This window comes from Esox lucius, chromosome 2 (genome assembly GCF_011004845.1).
Source record: "Esox lucius isolate fEsoLuc1 chromosome 2, fEsoLuc1.pri, whole genome shotgun sequence".
Taxonomy (NCBI): Eukaryota; Metazoa; Chordata; class Actinopteri; order Esociformes; family Esocidae; genus Esox; species Esox lucius.
Genome location: NC_047570.1, coordinates 17,912,603 through 17,929,807, shown reverse-complemented (window position 1 = coordinate 17,929,807; position 17,205 = coordinate 17,912,603). Strand labels below are relative to the sequence as shown.

General features: G+C 42.8%; 2 protein-coding genes across 2 annotated transcripts; one reads left to right on the top strand and one right to left on the bottom strand.

Moving 5' to 3' along the window:
• Positions 1–565: 565 nt before the first annotated feature.
• Positions 566–2,627, bottom strand: thap11 (THAP domain containing 11). Its single transcript, XM_010879846.2, has one exon. It carries the CDS (start codon positions 2,116–2,118, stop codon positions 1,273–1,275), a length of 846 nt encoding a protein of 281 aa, XP_010878148.1. The 5' UTR covers positions 2,119–2,627; the 3' UTR covers positions 566–1,272.
• Positions 1,888–16,743, top strand: cenpt (centromere protein T). Its single transcript, XM_010879833.4, has 14 exons — positions 1,888–1,966; positions 2,886–2,989; positions 3,123–3,249; positions 3,340–3,496; positions 3,667–3,760; positions 4,320–4,459; positions 13,490–13,559; positions 13,653–13,804; positions 13,963–14,961; positions 15,189–15,524; positions 15,604–15,703; positions 15,795–15,959; positions 16,202–16,306; positions 16,414–16,743. The coding sequence occupies exons 2-14, from the start codon at positions 2,901–2,903 to the stop codon at positions 16,544–16,546; spliced, it is 2,667 nt and encodes an 888-aa protein (XP_010878135.2). The 5' UTR covers positions 1,888–1,966; positions 2,886–2,900; the 3' UTR covers positions 16,547–16,743.
• Positions 16,744–17,205: the final 462 nt, after the last annotated feature.

The window sequence follows — 17,205 nt, the reverse complement described above, 5'->3', positions numbered from 1 at the left end:
AACGGGGGAGGCCCCGGACAGGGCCCAACAGGCAGGAAATCAATCCACCCACATTGCCAGGCATCAACCAAAGGGACACCCACCAACCTCTTTAACAAGTGTGTGTGGGACATTTCTTGAAATGTATCATCCAATAGAATATCTTAGTACTAGGAGCCGGCTCAATTAAAACCTGTTTCCAGAACTCCAAGTTCCAGACTGCATCTTTAAGTCACCCAAACTGGTTAAACACAGGTTGAACCAGGATTAATGGTGAGAATTAAAGCAGCTATTAAGAAGAGATGGACACACTTCCACTTGCCTACAAATGAGTTGACAGAATCCTCAACCCCTCTAACACTTATCCATTTCAGGGTCACAGAGGATGGAGGTTTAATTTCATTGATAAAAGGCCCAGGTATTGCTTAGTGTTAAATTGTGGACCTCCCTAAGAAAGTGGAATAGAAATTACATTAATGTAGTGACATAATCCATTTCACTGCACCAATGTCAATATTCAGACTGAACTATACCGCAGAAAAACTGATGACACTCATCATTGTCAACAAAAAGAAAACACAGGATCTATTATTTCAAAATGAAATTTACTTCAAATTGATATGATTTAAGTTTCAGAACAGTCATTCATCACGACGGTCATTGCTGTAAGGTCTAAGTTCAACAGTCAGAGGTTAACATAACCTCCAAGTGTGGGTGGCAACTATCTGCAGATATCAAACCGATTGGGAGAGAAGGTTAAAATGTGAAGTCACAGTTACCCTCTGATGCAGTAAAGTTCTTAAAATCAGATGGCGACATTAATCTCATTGCCCAAGAAGGCATCTGAAGGACATAGGCGCCTAAAAAACACACATCATCCCATGATGCCCAACACCGATCTCCTCCAGGGTACAGTTGCAGCACAACTTGGCTTTCACGGAGAACCTCAGAGCAAAAAAGCTGGTTTTCAATATACTGCAAAGAGAATTCAGCTGCAGACACTGACAAACAAACAAATACAAACCTTACAACAAAACAAAGACCTAATAATTAAATGCCCCCCCCCCTCCCCCAATGTTTTATAGGCAACTATGGGATTATTCCTATCAGCTAACTAGCCAGTAATAGCATTAGCAGATGAAAAGTATCTATCTCCTCTATTGGAAATAAATTGTCATCGCTTTTGTACAAAAGATGGTTTGCAGTGTTCACCATTACTCCCTTGGTGTGATCTCACGTTTGAGTCTTTAAGTCGAGTCGGTCATGAGCTATCCATCCTTTGGGTGAAAACTGTTATATTTTCTTCCTGACCACAGGCACCGCGGCCACCGCTGCTCCTGCAGACAGTAAACGGTCCCGCTCTCGCACCTCCTCCTGTAACTTGGCCTCGTTCACTCGCAGCTGGCGGATGGTTCCTTTCATCTCCTTCATCTTTACTTCCATAAGTGCAATGATGTCCCTCTGCTCGTTCAATTTTCGCAACAACTCGGCCGAGGTGGTCCCGGTGGTCAGCGAGTATGCGTGGTCTGGAGGGCTGCTGACAACACTGTAGTACTGCACGGTCTGCTGTTGTACAGTAGCCGCGGCGTCTGCAGGGGGATCGTCGCCCCCGGCCAGGTCAGTGGAGCTGGAGACAACTGCAGTCAAACAGGACCCCTCACTCAAAGCGGGTGGATTTACAGCACCGAGATATTCACCGTCAGGGCCGATCTGTACCACGAGAGGCCCATCCGTAGTTGGTGTGTCCGTGCCTGCATCGCTCTGAGCGGTCTCAGCGGCATCGTGGGCTGCCGAAACAACGTTGGTGATGACAATGGTGCTGCCTGGAGCATGACTAGCCACAGACGCTTTCCTGTTCCTGCCCCTTCGACTCTTGCGTTCATTCACTCCTCTCAACGGGAAGAGCGTCGGTACTCGAATTGTGTATGTCTTTCTTCCACCGGAAAAGTGTACGCTACAGACGCGGTGTCCCGTAGTTGGTTGGAAGGTACTAAAACAGCCACTCACCCCGGCCCGGGAGATGTTCTTGAGCCAAATCTCTCTTTGCGTGGTATCCTTTGGAAATGTGTAGAACCGCAGCTCTCTGTCCCGATGCGAGTTGTTGTAGCAGCCAGGGACACAGCAGGTGAAACCAGGCATGTTTACTTCAACAAATATCTGATAAATGCGTTATTTTATTGAAGTTGTATCTAATTTATTTTTGTTTCGTTTTTCGTCGCGCTGTTATCAAGCTGATCGGCCTTGAAGCGGAACTACACGTCCCACAATGCTTACAACTTCCTGTTTTGTGTCCTATGTAGCTGCTCAGGCAGCACCTCACAGATATATATTTTGTTTAGTGTTGCGCACAGTTAATATATTAGAGTTATTTATGAATAATAGGTACGAAGTTAATTACTGTCGGATTATATGCATGCAGTACAACTGGTGTCCAAACAAGTGCGAATAACAACTAAGAACATTAATAAACTACAAATCCCAAAATGGGGATCCAACTATATTTTCTTATTCCCTAAACTCTAATCTCGCGGGTGTTCACTTGAATTTTAAAGGCGGGAGCCAATCACGTAAACAATATCCAGCGAGCTCTCAAAAAACATCAGAACTTTTCTTTAAAAAAACAACAAATAAGGCTGCTCGAAGCTTGCGACTTGGTAAATTCTTGATTGTTTCTCTGTAATAGATAACTAGCTAGCTATATCACCGTCAGCCGTCTTTTGTTAGTAAGGGTAGCTTGCTACTTTCCGATGCGACAGTTATCCCGCAATTCTACTAGCTAAGTACAGTAGTTAGCTGCATGCATTTTCTAGCAAATTAACTACAGTAGTTGGCACAGTTAAAGCTGTCAGACAGCATGTCCGTTATTTTTTCTATATTTAATAAGTATATGTCTAATGTTTCGACAGACTCAGTGGTATGCCATGGATTATGTCAATGAGGACGTGTCCGCTCGCATTCTCCTGAAACATGTCCTTAATACGGAGCACTCCGTTTCACCAGAGACCAACAGGTACAGAGTTAAGTCAATTAATAAGTCATCCACGTAGGTAATGTTAGGCCAGCATATCAACTAAAACTGCTTTGGCTTACTGTCGGCTTACGTTTTTCGATTACCAACCATGTGTGTGATGTCCTTTTTGTAGTGCCTCCCAGGCTGCACTCCACTCGTCAGGGTCCAAAATCAGACGCAGTGCCAGACTGGGGTGTAAAGTTGTGGTCCTTACACCACAGGAGGCCATCAAACAGAGTATGAAAAAGAAGCTCCGTGAGGTTAGGTCACTGTCTATACGTGTCTCTATGGGAGAGGGACTGTTTCCAAACAAGGTATGTGTTAAATGTATAAGCATTTTTTTCTTATAGAGCACTTACAGGACTTCCCTGCAAATGCCACCCACTAAGAGGCGGACTATATCAGAGGGAGTCAGAAAGATGAACTCTCCTGCACCAGCCACAACCTCAATTCTCTGTGACGATGACATTACACCTAGACACCTACTCAGGGGGATCTTGCAGACAGGTGAGTGTGGAAAGAGGCTGTGTGTCAGGTGAGCATGTAACGCTGTGTGTCAGGTGAGCATGTAACGCTGTGTGTCAGGTGAGCATGTAACGCTGTTGTGTGTTACATGCTCATTATGACCTACTGTTCTTAGTGATCTTTGTCTTCATTGTTTCTCTCTAATCGGTAAGAACCTTCGACATCCCTGCTTATTCAAGACCGGCCAGTCAGGATGGAACCAGAGCAACCCTATGCAAATTCCAGTCTTCTCAGCAATAGCTCAAGGTATGCTGACTGAGAAACACTGTCCTCACATATGCTGTCCAGTCACACATTGCCTCCACGCCAGAAAATATGGACCATGAAAACAGTATTTCTCCTGATGCACACTTTAAAGGATACAGCACTCTACATTACACATCTGATGTAAATAAAACAAGAAATTCATGGATGAACCAGACAACGTTATAGTAGTTCATCTACTTAGTTTTCTTGCGCATTCTATGCAAGACACATCTCTCTTTAATCATGAGGCCATTTAAGTGGCAGGTTCCATGTGGAACAATCATGCATTCCAGTGCAATTGCACTGTTCTATTTAAACTCAAGTTATTCAGCAACTTCATGGATAAGCATTACTGCCTCCACAGTTCACTATAATCGTGTAAGGGGAGTGTAGGTCAAAATATAACTTGGGTGAATTTTAGTGTATCTTTGGGTTAACCCTGCCTTTTGGGGCTTTTAGCCCAGGACTAAATTTGCTCAACCCAGTTTTTCACAAGCTGGTATTGGTTCAGCCTGTCCTTAGACCTCTGAAAACCATAACCTTTTTTTCTGTCTCCTAGTACAGGGCTGTCTGAATTGGATCTCCCTGACATGACCACCACAGTAAACCTGGGCAGTACTGCGAAGGGACTAAGACGGAAGCGACCACGTCGGAGCCTCAACGTAAATGCATTTAACAGGCTACTTGAATCTGGTGAAGGTAAGGCCTCGGAGTAAGTGACCGGGCATACTGTTAAGGTTTAATTCAGGGAGTTTTGGCCCCTGGTTGTAAGGATGCCGCTGTCAAGTCAAAATGGGTCTGTAAGGATTGGTTACAATGTAACTTTTGTGTGGATATGTGCCTCGTGTCATCGAAACCATTCGTATTTAAATGAGGAATTTCATAGGTTATTAAGGTATGATAGTGTTTCTATTATCATTCTAATTGAGGTATGATAGTGTTTCTATTATCATTCTAATTGAGGTATGATAGTGTTTCTATTATCATTCTAATTGATGTATGATAGTGTTTGGATTATGCACATACACGGTCTGAAATTGACACCAGCTAAGCGGGTAGATTTTACGTTTGGCGAGTAAATCTCAGAAGGCTCTCCACCACACTGGTGGGTAATTGTCTGTACCCAGTGTTTCCTTCTTATTATAATCTGATGCAGCGGAGAGCGAAGCTGCTAAGTTGTGGTGCACCGCAACAGAAAAACAGAAAGTTTAGCGCATTTTCCATCGCGCACAGTTTACAATCGCACAAGCATCAGAGCAGAGCAACAACGTCCGTGCACTTTCCAAGTATCATACTAGCTAGTGAGGTCAGAGGAAAGTAACTGGCCTGTGATACATGGTCAACCAGAACAGCTTTAGGGAGATGTCAGACAAGTTTGACGTGTCACAGTCATCATAGAACTGCTCAACATCCTTTGCACAACGGAACCAATCTTCATCTCCTGGACAGATGCTTGTAAGAAAGCAGCATCGGCTACGGAGTTCCACCGCCTCTGTGGCCTCAGTGATGCCATTGGTGCAATTGATGAATGCCACATCAGGATGCAGAGGTGACCCATAAGAGGTGGAGACTACATGAGCAGGACGTCCTTCTAGTCTGGCCTTCAGGGGATTGTAGACCACATTCAAATAATATTTTCAGCCCATTCAAACGTATTTTAGTGGAACTAAAACCTGAAATATGCTAATTCCGATTACAATAATAAATATATTTTTGTTATTTGCCTTTGAAAATGGTCATGTGTTTTAACATCCCTGTGATTAAGTAACAGTAGAAAGCAAAAAAGTGGCTTAGTTCCTTTGTGTAGCACTTTTTTACAAAGCCCCACAGATGGCAGGTAAAAATTATACCACTGACCTTACCTGAGGTGTGGCTAGGATCACAAGACATTCGGGGCTTAGCCCACCCTCCCGCCCCGCCCGGGACAGAGAGTACAGGGTTTTGAATGTACATGCGGAAAATGTACACGCTAGCGGCCTACACGTCTACATTGTCATAATGTCCAATTTGATTTATAGATGAATAGATCAGGGGGTATTTTTTAATTATTATTATTTTTTGTTCCATTTGAGATCTGGGGCAATTCATAAAAGATCCAAAGCTATAGCCCCGGACGCCCAGGGCTAACGACGCCACTGGACCTTACTATGATTGGGAATCATTTATTGGTCATGAAAATTTATTCAGATTTAGCCTATTGATGATACATTCACTTCATAGATCATGACACACTGCTGTCCCCTACACGAATATACATTAGCCGCTTTTAATAACAAAAAGTATCGTTATCAGCAATTCTGGCCCTGTGTTACTTGGTATCAGATCGAACATAAATTTAGTGGTATCGCACAGCCCAAATGGTTACAATGGATTAGCGTCATGCAGGCAACATTAGTGATTCGGCAGCAACAATAAGACCTCCAGAACTACTTTTCAAGGAATTAAAAGGTTCCTTGAGCTTATTAATGTGTGCAAATTAGTCCGCTGACTTATGTTCTTACACTGACTTACAGTTGCATACCCTGGCAGACATTGTGAAATTCTGGCATTGATTTTGAAAATATGACTGATCATGCAAACATTGACTTTTATTTAAGGATAGTGATCATATGAAGCAATTTATTATCACATAGTTGTTTGGCTCCTTTTTAAAACATAATGATAACAGAAATCACCCAAATGGCTCTGATCAGAAGTTTACATACCCTTGAATGTTTGGCCTTGTTACACACAAGGTGACACACACAGATGAAAATGGCAATTAAAGGTGAATTTCACACACCTGTGGCTTTTTAAATTGCAATTAGTGTCTGTGTATAAATAGTCAATGAGTTTGTTAGCTCTCATGTGGATGCACTGAGCAGGCTAGATACTGAGCCATGGGGAGCAGAAAATAACTGTCAAAAGACCTGCGTAACGAGGTAATGGAACCTTATAAAGATGGAAAAGGATATAAAAATATATCCAAAGCCTTGCAAATGCCAGTCAGTACTGTTCAATCACTTATTAAGAAGTGGGAAATTCAGGGATCTTTTGATATCAAGCCTAGGTCAGGTAGACCAAGAAAGATTTTGGCCAAAACTGCCAGAAGAATTGTTTGAAAAACCCACAGGTAACCTCAGAAGAAATATAGGCTGCTCTGGAAAAAGACGGTGTGGTTGTTTCTAGGAGCACAATACAATGATACTTGAACAAAAATGAGATGCATGGTCGAGATGCCAGAAAGAAGCCTTTACTGCGCCAGTGCCACAAAAAAGCCAGATTACAATAAGCCCAACAACACTGTGACACTCAATCAAATTTATTTTCAATCAAATTTATTTATAAAGCCCTTTTTACCACAGCAGTTGTCACAAAGTGCTTTACAGAGACACCCGGCCTTAAACCCCAAGGAGCAAACAACAGTACTGTTGAATTTCAGTGGCTAGGAAAAACTCCCTAAGAAGGTCGAATTTTAGGCAGAAACCTAGAGAGGACCCAGGCTCAGAGGGGTGACCAGTCATCTTCTGGCTGTGCCGGGTGAGATATTAAGAGTCCAATTGGAATAATAAAAACTCTGGGCTAAATCCAGAGTCTATTTGATTTTAGACTAGGTCAGAAGTATGACCAGGTGGACAGGGACAGGGACAGCAACAGGCCCCCCAAACCAGGTAATCCGCAGGTGTGGACCAGGACCTCATCTCCTCATAAAATTTAAAACTGGAGGAGACTGGGAAAAAAGTTAGTAGTGCATTCCTCAGATCCCCCAGCACAATTATATAGCAGCGTAACACCTCGGAACTGAGACGGGGGGGTCAGGTGACACTGTGGCCCTACCTGGGGGAGGCCCCGGACAGGGCCCAACAGGCAGGAAATCAATCCACCCACATTGCCAGGCATCAACCAAAGGGACACCCACCAACCGCAACACCCCTGAATGAGGGCAGAGTATTGCTAGCAGCGTACAGCCCAATTGCACAAGTGCGCAACAGAGAGTCAACAACAAGCCAGTGACTCTTCCCCCGAAAGGAATTGGAGGGAGGGCATCCCGGTGGCGACGAGAGCCCACCCGGCAAGACAGCAAGGGTGGACAGTATCAAGCCTACTGGTCACCTTCACGCCCCCGGGCCAGGCTACACCTAATTATAAACAGTGCTGTAGAGATGAGTTTTTAGTCGACACTTGAAAGTAATCTAGTCTAGAAGTAACGAGAGCATGGATTCATTTTTCTGCATCCATTTTTGATAGAAAGTTTCACATTTTTGCAATGTTTCGAAGATGAAAATAAGCAACTCTTGAGACATATTTTATATGTTCTTCAAAGGAGAGGTCAGAGTCAAGGGTAACGCTGAGGTTTCTCACAGTTTTTTGGGATACGACCATACAGCCGTCGAGGTTCACAGTGAGATCTGCTAACAACGCTCTTTGTTTTTTGGGTCCTAAAACGAGCATTTCTGTTTTCTTTGAGTTTAAGAGCAAGAAATTCTCTGTGATCCACTTCCTAATATCTGAAATGCATGCTTCCTAAGTAGCTAATTTAGGGGCTTCTCCATGCTTCATTGAAATATATAACTGTGTCATCAGCATAACAGTGAAAGTTAATATTGGGATTTCGGATTATATTGCCCAGAGGGAGCATATATATAGTGAGAACAATAATGGGCCCAGAACCGAGCCTTGAAGAACACCAAAGCATACTTTTGACTTGTCAGAGGATATGCCAACCACACTAACAAACTGATATCTTTCAGATAAACACGATTTAAACCAGGCTAGAACATGTCCACGTAGCCCAATGTGGGTTTCCAGTCTCTCTAAGAGAAGGGAGTGATCAATAGTGTCAAAAGCAGCACTAAGATCAAGAAGCAACAGGACAGATGCGGAACCTTTGTCTGAGGCCATTAGAAGGTCATTTGTTACCTTCAGGAGTGTAGTCTCAGTACTATGATGGGATCTGAAACCGGACTGGAGTCTTTCATGAATGTTATTTGTCTTTAGGAAGGCATTCAGTTGTTGGGAAACACATTTTTCTAAAATATTTGAGAGGAACGGGAGGTTGGCCTATAATTGTTTAATATGTCGGGAATCCAAATTAGATTTTTTTTAGAAGAGGCTTAATATCCGCTATTTTTAGTGAGTTTGGTACGCATCCGGAGGAAAGGGAGCAATTTATGTTCAGCATTGGCTGACCTAGCACAGGAAATAGCTCCTTAAGTAATTTTGTTGGAATCGGGTCTAGCTGACAGTTTGTGGGTTTAGAACTCATTACACATTTAGTAAATGTGTCGAGCGATACGGTATCAAAAGATTCAAGTGTCCCCATTGACACCTGGTCAGGGAGGTTTAGGACATTTTTAGGACAACTGAGATTCTGAGGACCATAACTTTTTAAGGAGGAGTCAGTTATTTGTTTTCTAATGGTGACGATCTTTTCATCAAAGTAGTTCATGTATTCATAACAACTAAAATGAAGACCCACTTCATTTGCTAAGCTTTGCTTTTTTGTTAACTTTGCACTGTATCAAAGAGACATTTTTGATTGTTTTTGTTCGCCTCAGTCAGGTTGGAGAAATAAACTGATCGAGCAGACGTGAGTGATTTTCGGTATTGTAGTGTACTGTCTATCCAGGCTAGTCTAAATACTTTTAACTTGGTGGAGCGCCACTTTCGCTCCAATTTTCTGGAGGCTTGCTTAAGTGCTCTAGTATTGTCTGTGTACCTGGGAGCAAGTTTCTTGTTGCGTATTTCTTTTGTTTTTAGTGGTGCAACTGTGTCTACTGTATTTAGCAGTATTGCGTTTAGATCCTCGATTTGATCGTTTACAGATTTATTTACTCTGTTGTTAATGAGCGAACTTGTAAGAATATCAAGGAATTTATTTGTAGTCCGAGAATTTATAGTACGGCTTTTGAAACTCATTGTTTAGGGGGCAAATGGATTTCTTGTTTTAACGGTAAATGTAATAAGACAGTGATCCGATAATCCAGGATTTTGGAGGTAAATTATTAGATCTACAATATCTATTTCTCGTGACAGGACTAAATCTAAGGTGTGATTGTGGCAATGTGTTGGACCTGAGACATGTTGGATGAAACCCATTGAGTCAATTATGGCTTCAAAGGCTTTTTGAGGAGGATCATTGGACTTTTCCATATGAATATTGAAATCGCCAAAAATTAGAATATTATCTGCCATGACTACAAGGTTAGACAAGAATTCTGGAAACTCAATGAGGAACATTGTGTATGGCCGGGGGGCCTATAAATAGTAGCTATGTAGAACGATTTATCGGCCTGGTTAACTTTCATGAGTAAAACTTCAAAAGAACTCAGTGATATGTTTGAGAGTAAATTTATATTTACTGTCATAAATATTAGCAACGCCACCTCCTTTTCGGGACGCACGAGGGATATGATCACTAGTATAACCAGGAGGAGAGGCCTCATTTAAGGCTATGAATTCATTAGGCTTTAGCCACGTTTCACATAAACCAATAACATCTAGTTTATGATCAGAGATTAATTCAAGGGATCTAACATTTAGGAGTCCCATTTTGAGATGCGAAATTATACAATCATTTTTATTTGTGACAGATGCGGAGGAAGGCTTTATCTTAATAAGGTTGTTTTTGTTACCACTACCTTGTTTAACTTTTCTCAGCCTGGAATGAGTCACAGTGGCAATAGGTAAAGCTGTACTAACTACTCTGGCTATGCTATCGACAGACTCCACTATGCTAGCAGGCTGGCTAACAGCCTGTGGCCTGACCTGCACCCTATCTCATTTTAAGGCTATAGGGGTGAGACTTCTGTCAATGTTCCTAGATAAAAGAAGAGCACCACTCCAGCTAGGATGGAGTCCGTCGCTCCTCAGCAGATCAGGCCTGGCCCTATTTCTGGGAGAGTCCCAAAAAGAAAGCCAGTTATCTACAAACTCTACGTCCTGCGACGGGCAGAACGCCGTTTTCAACCAGCGATTGAGTTGCGCAAGTCTGCTGTAGAGTTCGTCACCACCCCTAGCTGGGAGGGGGCCAGAGACAATTACTCGATGCGACACATCTTTCTAGCTAGTTTACACGCTGATGCTATGTTCTGCTTTGTAACCTCTGACTGTTTCATCCTAATGTTGTTGGTGCCAACGTGAATAACAATATCTCTGTACTTGCCAGTTTTAGACTTCGCTAGCACCAACCCCAGATTTGCGGCTACGTCGGTGGCTCTGCCCCCCTGTAAACAATGTACGATTGCCGGCTGATTCTTTAGTCTAATACTGCGTGTAATGGAATCGCCGATGACTAAAGTTTTTAGTTTTTCAAGGCCACCGGCAGAACATGCCTGCCGATCATTCCCCTCCAAAGATGGCTCAGGCTTTGACTTCGACTCCAGTGGGGACAACCTGTTCAAAGTCTGTTGGATTTAGCCACGATTCAGGTTTAACTGGTCGACGGCATTTCTTCCCAGTGACCAAGAGAAAGTTATTGCCCGGCTGCAGGAGCTGTGCCGGGGGGTTAACAAAACTATCGTTTCTACCTGGTGGCACTGACGCAGTTTTTTCTATTTCTACACTAGCATAATCCTTGCCTGACATTTGTGTCAGAAGCCGAGCCTCTAACTCTGCTATCTTTAACTGAAGACGTACGTTCTCCTCCGTGTTGTTACTACAACAATTACAATGATAAGGCATTTTAATGATACTTAGCCTCAGGTGTTCAGGGGTGAGTAGTTCCGTTAATTATGTCCAAAAAGAGTCCCGGTGTAGTAAAGTTGGGTAAGAGGTCAACAGATAAATATTGCGTTGGTAAAACTCTTAAAATAGAATTTTGACCAATTAGTTTATATAGAGTAAATTCGAAAAAGTTTGGCAGGTAGGTAACAGCAGGCAGAGTACAGCACGTCAACAATCCCACAATGTAGGACACATCTCACAGCTTCTGGCACACTGATTTGACCAAAATGTGAACAGAATACCATCCCCACTGTGAAGCATGGTGGTGGCTCACTGATGTTTTGGGGGGGGTGTGAGCTCTAAAGGCACAGGGAATCTGAAAATGGGACGGTCTTGGCCTTTCCAGCACGACAATGACCCTAAGCACTAGGCCAAGTTGACCCTCCAGTGGTTACAGCAGAAAAAGGTGGCCATCACAGTTTCCTGACCATAATATCATTGAGCCCCTCTGGGGAGATCTCAAATGTGCATTTCATGCAAGACGACCAAAGACTTTGCCTGACATGGAGGCATTTTGCCAAGACAAATGGGCAGCTATACCACCTGCAAGAATTTGGGGCCTCATAGACAATTATTACAAAAGACTGCACGCTGTCATTGATGCTAAAGGGAGCAATACACAGTATTAAGAACTAAGGGCATGCAAACTTTTGAACAGGGGTCAGTAAAAAAAATCTTTTTTGCCATGTTTTGTTTTATGATTGTTCCATTCTGTTATGACCTACAGTTGAATGTGAATCCCACAAGAAATAAGTCATGTTTTGCCTGCTCACTCATGCTTTCTATGCAAATGGTACATATATTACCAATTCTCTAAGGGTATGCAAACTATTGAGCACAACTGTATGCACACACACCAAACAAAGCTGCACTGCTACAGCACAGTAACCATGGATGAGATTCAAGTTGTGCTGCTGTTGATCGTGATTTATTGAATTTGATGTGCTATTGCGGAGATTGACCGTGAGAGGACTGAGACGGATTCACGCCAACGCGCATAAACATTTGTTGTTCCTTATCTGTTGTGATTTAATAAATATTTCAGCAATAAGTGAGGCTGTGTTGGTGAGTTCTTCTGTTTTCAGATGTACACAAACAGCCATTATACACACATTTGTTTCCACAACTGTTTATTTATCTCCAAAAATGTAGGTGCAAAATACAAATTGGTAAAACATTGGTATAAATAACTACATTCTTTAAGTTTCCCAGTGTGAATAATGTTCAGCTCACTTAACTTGCAGGATATTTTTGTGTAAAGCTTATTGCAGATCACGGTTTCCAATTCTGGCTGGATTTTGGTCCTCGGCATAAACACTCAATAAGGCCTAGACATCTAGAAATGCTTCAGAAGGCAATATCTGGGTAATCACAGTTGGCAGAGCTGGAAGCTTTTTTAATTTCATGTTAGCGTAATATGAAATTATTTTACACAAATAATGAATTGCTGGAGACAGGAGTAAAGCACTTAAAAAAAAGTCTACGGTTTTACTATTTAAAAACAAAAACACTTGAAACAATATCCTAACATTAGATGGATGATTGACATTACCATGCAACAGATGATGCGCCCCAGAATAGCCTGCATGTAAATACATAGTTTTGGCATTAATTCCCGACCAAGGTAGCAACTTTTGCGGTTTCCACAAAATAATGCATATTTGAAATGTCTCCTGATATTTATTATAAAACTGTGAAACAAAAACCTTCTGTACGATTGCTCAATGCAATTAACCCGGGCTGCGTCTCCTCGCCGTTTGCCTCCTCTGCAAGCCCCACCCCCCAAAGTTCCGGTACTTTGGGAAAGTACTACTTATTCGTAGCATCACAGAAAACATTTCTTTGTGAGAATTGGAGGTTTGGAGATAAAGGAGTTTCAAGAGGCTGCTACTGTATGAGGCTGTGGTGACGAGTTGTTCTGTGTGTGGCCAGTATGCTGGCAACAGAGAACAGCTGATGGTTGTATTCATTTTCTAGTGCTTATGTTTTTTGGATTCTTTGTTTGTGTATTCCTTGTTTCCTGAGATGGTGGTGGTGGTGGTGAAGGTAGCAGTGCAACAGAAGACCTGTCATTGCTGTCCTCTGCCTCTCCAAGGTAAAGAGCCTGCAAACAGGAAACACTTCAATTGTCATTGAATTTCTTTGTTGAATATCAAAATGTAACACGGAATGTTCTCATGTTTTATAGCTCTGTCACCTTCTCTCTGAAAACACCCTTTGTGGATCCACAGACTGAGAAAAGGGCATTTAAAAGGAATGCACCAAATCGGAAAAAAATTACAATTGAGGAGTTTGATGAGGCGTTGCAAAATCAACAGGTGGCAATGAGTGGAGATACTGGTCAGTCCCTTCTGCATTTTATCATATCTCATTTCTTCCCTCTTATATCTGCCTGTCTTTTGTTCAGGAACAATATGTTTGAGACTATTTTTTTTTTTCAAGACCAAGACTGTGTAAAGAGTAGAACGTGTAAAATGTTCTGTTTCTCACACATACAGAGTTGAGTGATAGGGAAGATCAGCGCGGCCTCAGTGAGACAGTTCAGTCCCAGGGGTTAATGTTGGGACTGAGTGACATCGTTGACCCTGACATCACCTTTGACATAATCACCAACAAAACAGCTCTTTACGCCCAGCCTGTTGAAACTAAATCAACCTTCACTACAAAGGACAAAGACACCATTGCAGCAGCACCTATCAAGCCAGAAATGGGAGGCATGAAGGATGACGAGGTTCGAGGACAAAAAGATGATGAGATGGAATTGGATGACAAAGATGGAGAGGCGTTGATGACCGATGCTGGGCAGAGAGAAGACTCTGTGAGACAGGAAGACTTTAAATCTCAAACAGAAGAGGTAGCTGAATCTCAAACAGAAGAAGAGGGAGCTGATCCTCAGACAGAAGAAGAGGTAGCTGATCTTCAGACAGAAGAAGATGTAGTTGATCCTCAGACAGAAGAAGAGGTAGCTGATCCTCAGACAGAAGACGAAGAGGTAGCTGATAATCAGACAGAAGGAGAAGAGGTAGCTGATCCTCAGACAGAAGAAGAAGAGGTAGCTGATCCTCAGACAGAAGAAGTGGTAGCTGATCCTCAGACAGAAGAAGAAGTGGTAGCTGATCCTCAGACAGAAGAAGAAGAGGTAGCTGATCCTCAGACAGAAGAAGAAGAGGTAGCTGATCCTCAGACAGAAGAGGAAGAGGTAGCTGATCCTCACACAGAAGAGGAAGAGGTAGCTGATCCTCACACAGAAGAGGAAGAGGTAGCTGATCCTCACACAGAAGAGGAAGAGGTTGCTGATCCTCAGACAGAAGAGGTTGCTGATCCTCAGACAGAAGAAGAAGAGGTAGCTGAATGGAAATTACGCAGTTCAGCATCTAATGAAGTGCGTTTCAGTCGGAGAGACTATCAATCAGAGGGTGGAGTCCGAGTAACTGGAGGGATTGCAGAAGGGCGGGGCTACAAGAGTTTGGGAACAGGGCTCCATCCTTCAGAGACTGGTGAGTCTGGCTAGTGGTGAATGATGCGTTATAAAATATGATAACTATCCTACGCCCTGTTTGGAAAGTATCTCCTTGGTTCAATTGATGCAATGCCAACAAGACAATTTACATTTTGAAATATAATAAATGGGAATGTAAGCATTAAAGGGTTAAAATGGTAAATGGTTGGTAAAAAAAAACATGTCTTTGCTTAAGGGTTTTCTTTAAATGTTGTGTGTTTGAAGGGTCGGCAGGCAGAAGGTCCGGAGGGGACAGTGCTGATGATTGGCACAGCAGCCCTGAGGTGGTTGCTAGCAAGAGCATCCATCCCCAAACAGAGTACATTGGCAGCACCCCTCCATTTCCCCAGGAAGATGAGATGGAAGGTTCTATCAGAACAGGGAACAGCCCTAGCAATGAAGAGGAGAACGCTGTGCCTTCCTTAGAGATGACTGGCGAACCTGAGAACAAGGCCCCTGAAAGCAGCTATTTACCCACGCATCCAATCACTGCCCGGAGCCCAGCGGACCACGAGGAGGACTGGGAAGATGTGGAAGAGGAGGATAGTAACCAGAGCGAAGGTTGTATGCACATAGTCGTTTTTAGGAGTCGTTGCATGAATGTGCACGTGTTGTGAAGGGTAACCACTCTTTCCTACAGAGTTGTCCATGAAGACCCCTGCATTTGTCAGAGAGAAGAGGAATGCTTTGTCCGTTGACCCCCAGAATACACCAACTGTTTTTAAAGGCCTCCAGCCAAGGCAAGTCACATGCAAAAACATGCAGTCATTTCAGTTGTAGTACTGCTGTGTGCCAGCTTGTCACCTCATCTGTTGTGTCTTGGGGCTCCAGTGTTCCGGTCGGTGCGGCTGCCATGAGGAAGCCTGCAGCGGTGAGGGGAAAGACGTCTGGAACCAAGAAGGATCTGGGTCTCCCTAAGAGCTATGTCACCAGTGTGTTCAAGCACTTCGCAAAGACCAAGGTGTCCTCAGATGTCTACCCAGTCCTAAAGGAGATGTAAGAAACTACACTTGTTTTTAAGAAAAGGTTCAGGGCAACAATATGTATGTTACTGTGAACATTTAGTTTAAAAATGTGTTGACAAACCTAGTCAGTTTTCAGACTTGAACACTTGAGATTGTGACCTCTCTTTGATTGTGGTTGTTAAATTCATTTATGTATGTATTAGTGACTGAATGGAGGGCTTACTCAAATAGAATAAATTGGTGGGTGAAGTTATGTATATATTGATTCATCAGAATGGAGCGCTACTTTGACCGTCTTGCTGATGACTTGGAGGTGTATGCTGCTCACGCTAACAGAAAGACCATTGAGGTGGAGGATGTGGAACTGCTGATGCGGAGGTTTGTGTGTATCTGGTTTCATCAAGCGTAGAAGTGTCCGGTATGTACTTTATGCTCTAGGCTTTGTGTCTTTCTTGACCTTTTTTTTCTCTCCCCCTATCTTCCAGACAGGGGTTTGTTACTGACAGCATGCCTGTCAATGTGCTGATAGAGAAATATCTCCCAATGGAATCCCGAAAGCTCCTCATTCCTGTAGCAACAAGTGGTAACTACGTCATTCCCAAACCGAGGAGAAAATGATTTGCCCAAGAAGAGATTTATGAGCCCAAACCCTGCTGTTGAGGGCTAATGTTGTATATTTGTTTCTGTCTATTAATGGCTGTTCATGGTTTTGTCAGCCAGCTCAAAACCTGTTTAAAAGAAAAACAAGACATGAAGCCACATTTAAAGTTATTAGAGAATATCACTGTAATAAAATGTATTTGAGTTAATCAGAAGTCTGGTCAAGCTTTGTGCTGTGTATATGTATTGGTCTTAGAATGGGAAAGAAGACTAGGTTTGTAACCCAGAGATTTGGTGTGGGTATGTCTATTCACTCCAGTATAAGTCAGAAGTCCCAGACCCATTGAATCGCCCAGATGCTTGGTATCTTGTTGAAGTTCTGCCAGACCTGTACTGCCTCCAACTATGATATATATATATATTTTTTTAGGTCTTTTGGCTTTGTCCCATTTTCAGCAAATGAAAAATCATGTGCATTAGGAGTTTGATCTGGAGACAGACAGTCAAGAACTTTCCACTTTTTGGCCCAGAAAAAAGACCTTGTTGCAAAGTCAACATGTTTAGGGTCATTGTCTTGCTGTGTGATGAAGTGGGAGGAAACTCATTCCTGTTACATGGGTTTTCTGTTGTGTTGGGCCTATTCCTATTGCCTTCTGGAGTCCAACATCACAGCTGTC

Coding starts and splice junctions, on each gene's coding strand:
- thap11 (XM_010879846.2), bottom strand. CDS start 2,118: ATGCCTGGTTTCACCTGCTGTGTCCCTGGCTGCTACAACAACTCGCAT.
- cenpt (XM_010879833.4), top strand. CDS start 2,901: ATGGATTATGTCAATGAGGACGTGTCCGCTCGCATTCTCCTGAAACAT. Junction 14,962..15,188: donor GCTCCATCCTTCAGAGACTG/GTGAGTCTGGCT, acceptor GTGTGTTTGAAG/GGTCGGCAGGCAGAAGGTCC. Junction 15,525..15,603: donor GGATAGTAACCAGAGCGAAG/GTTGTATGCACA, acceptor TCTTTCCTACAG/AGTTGTCCATGAAGACCCCT.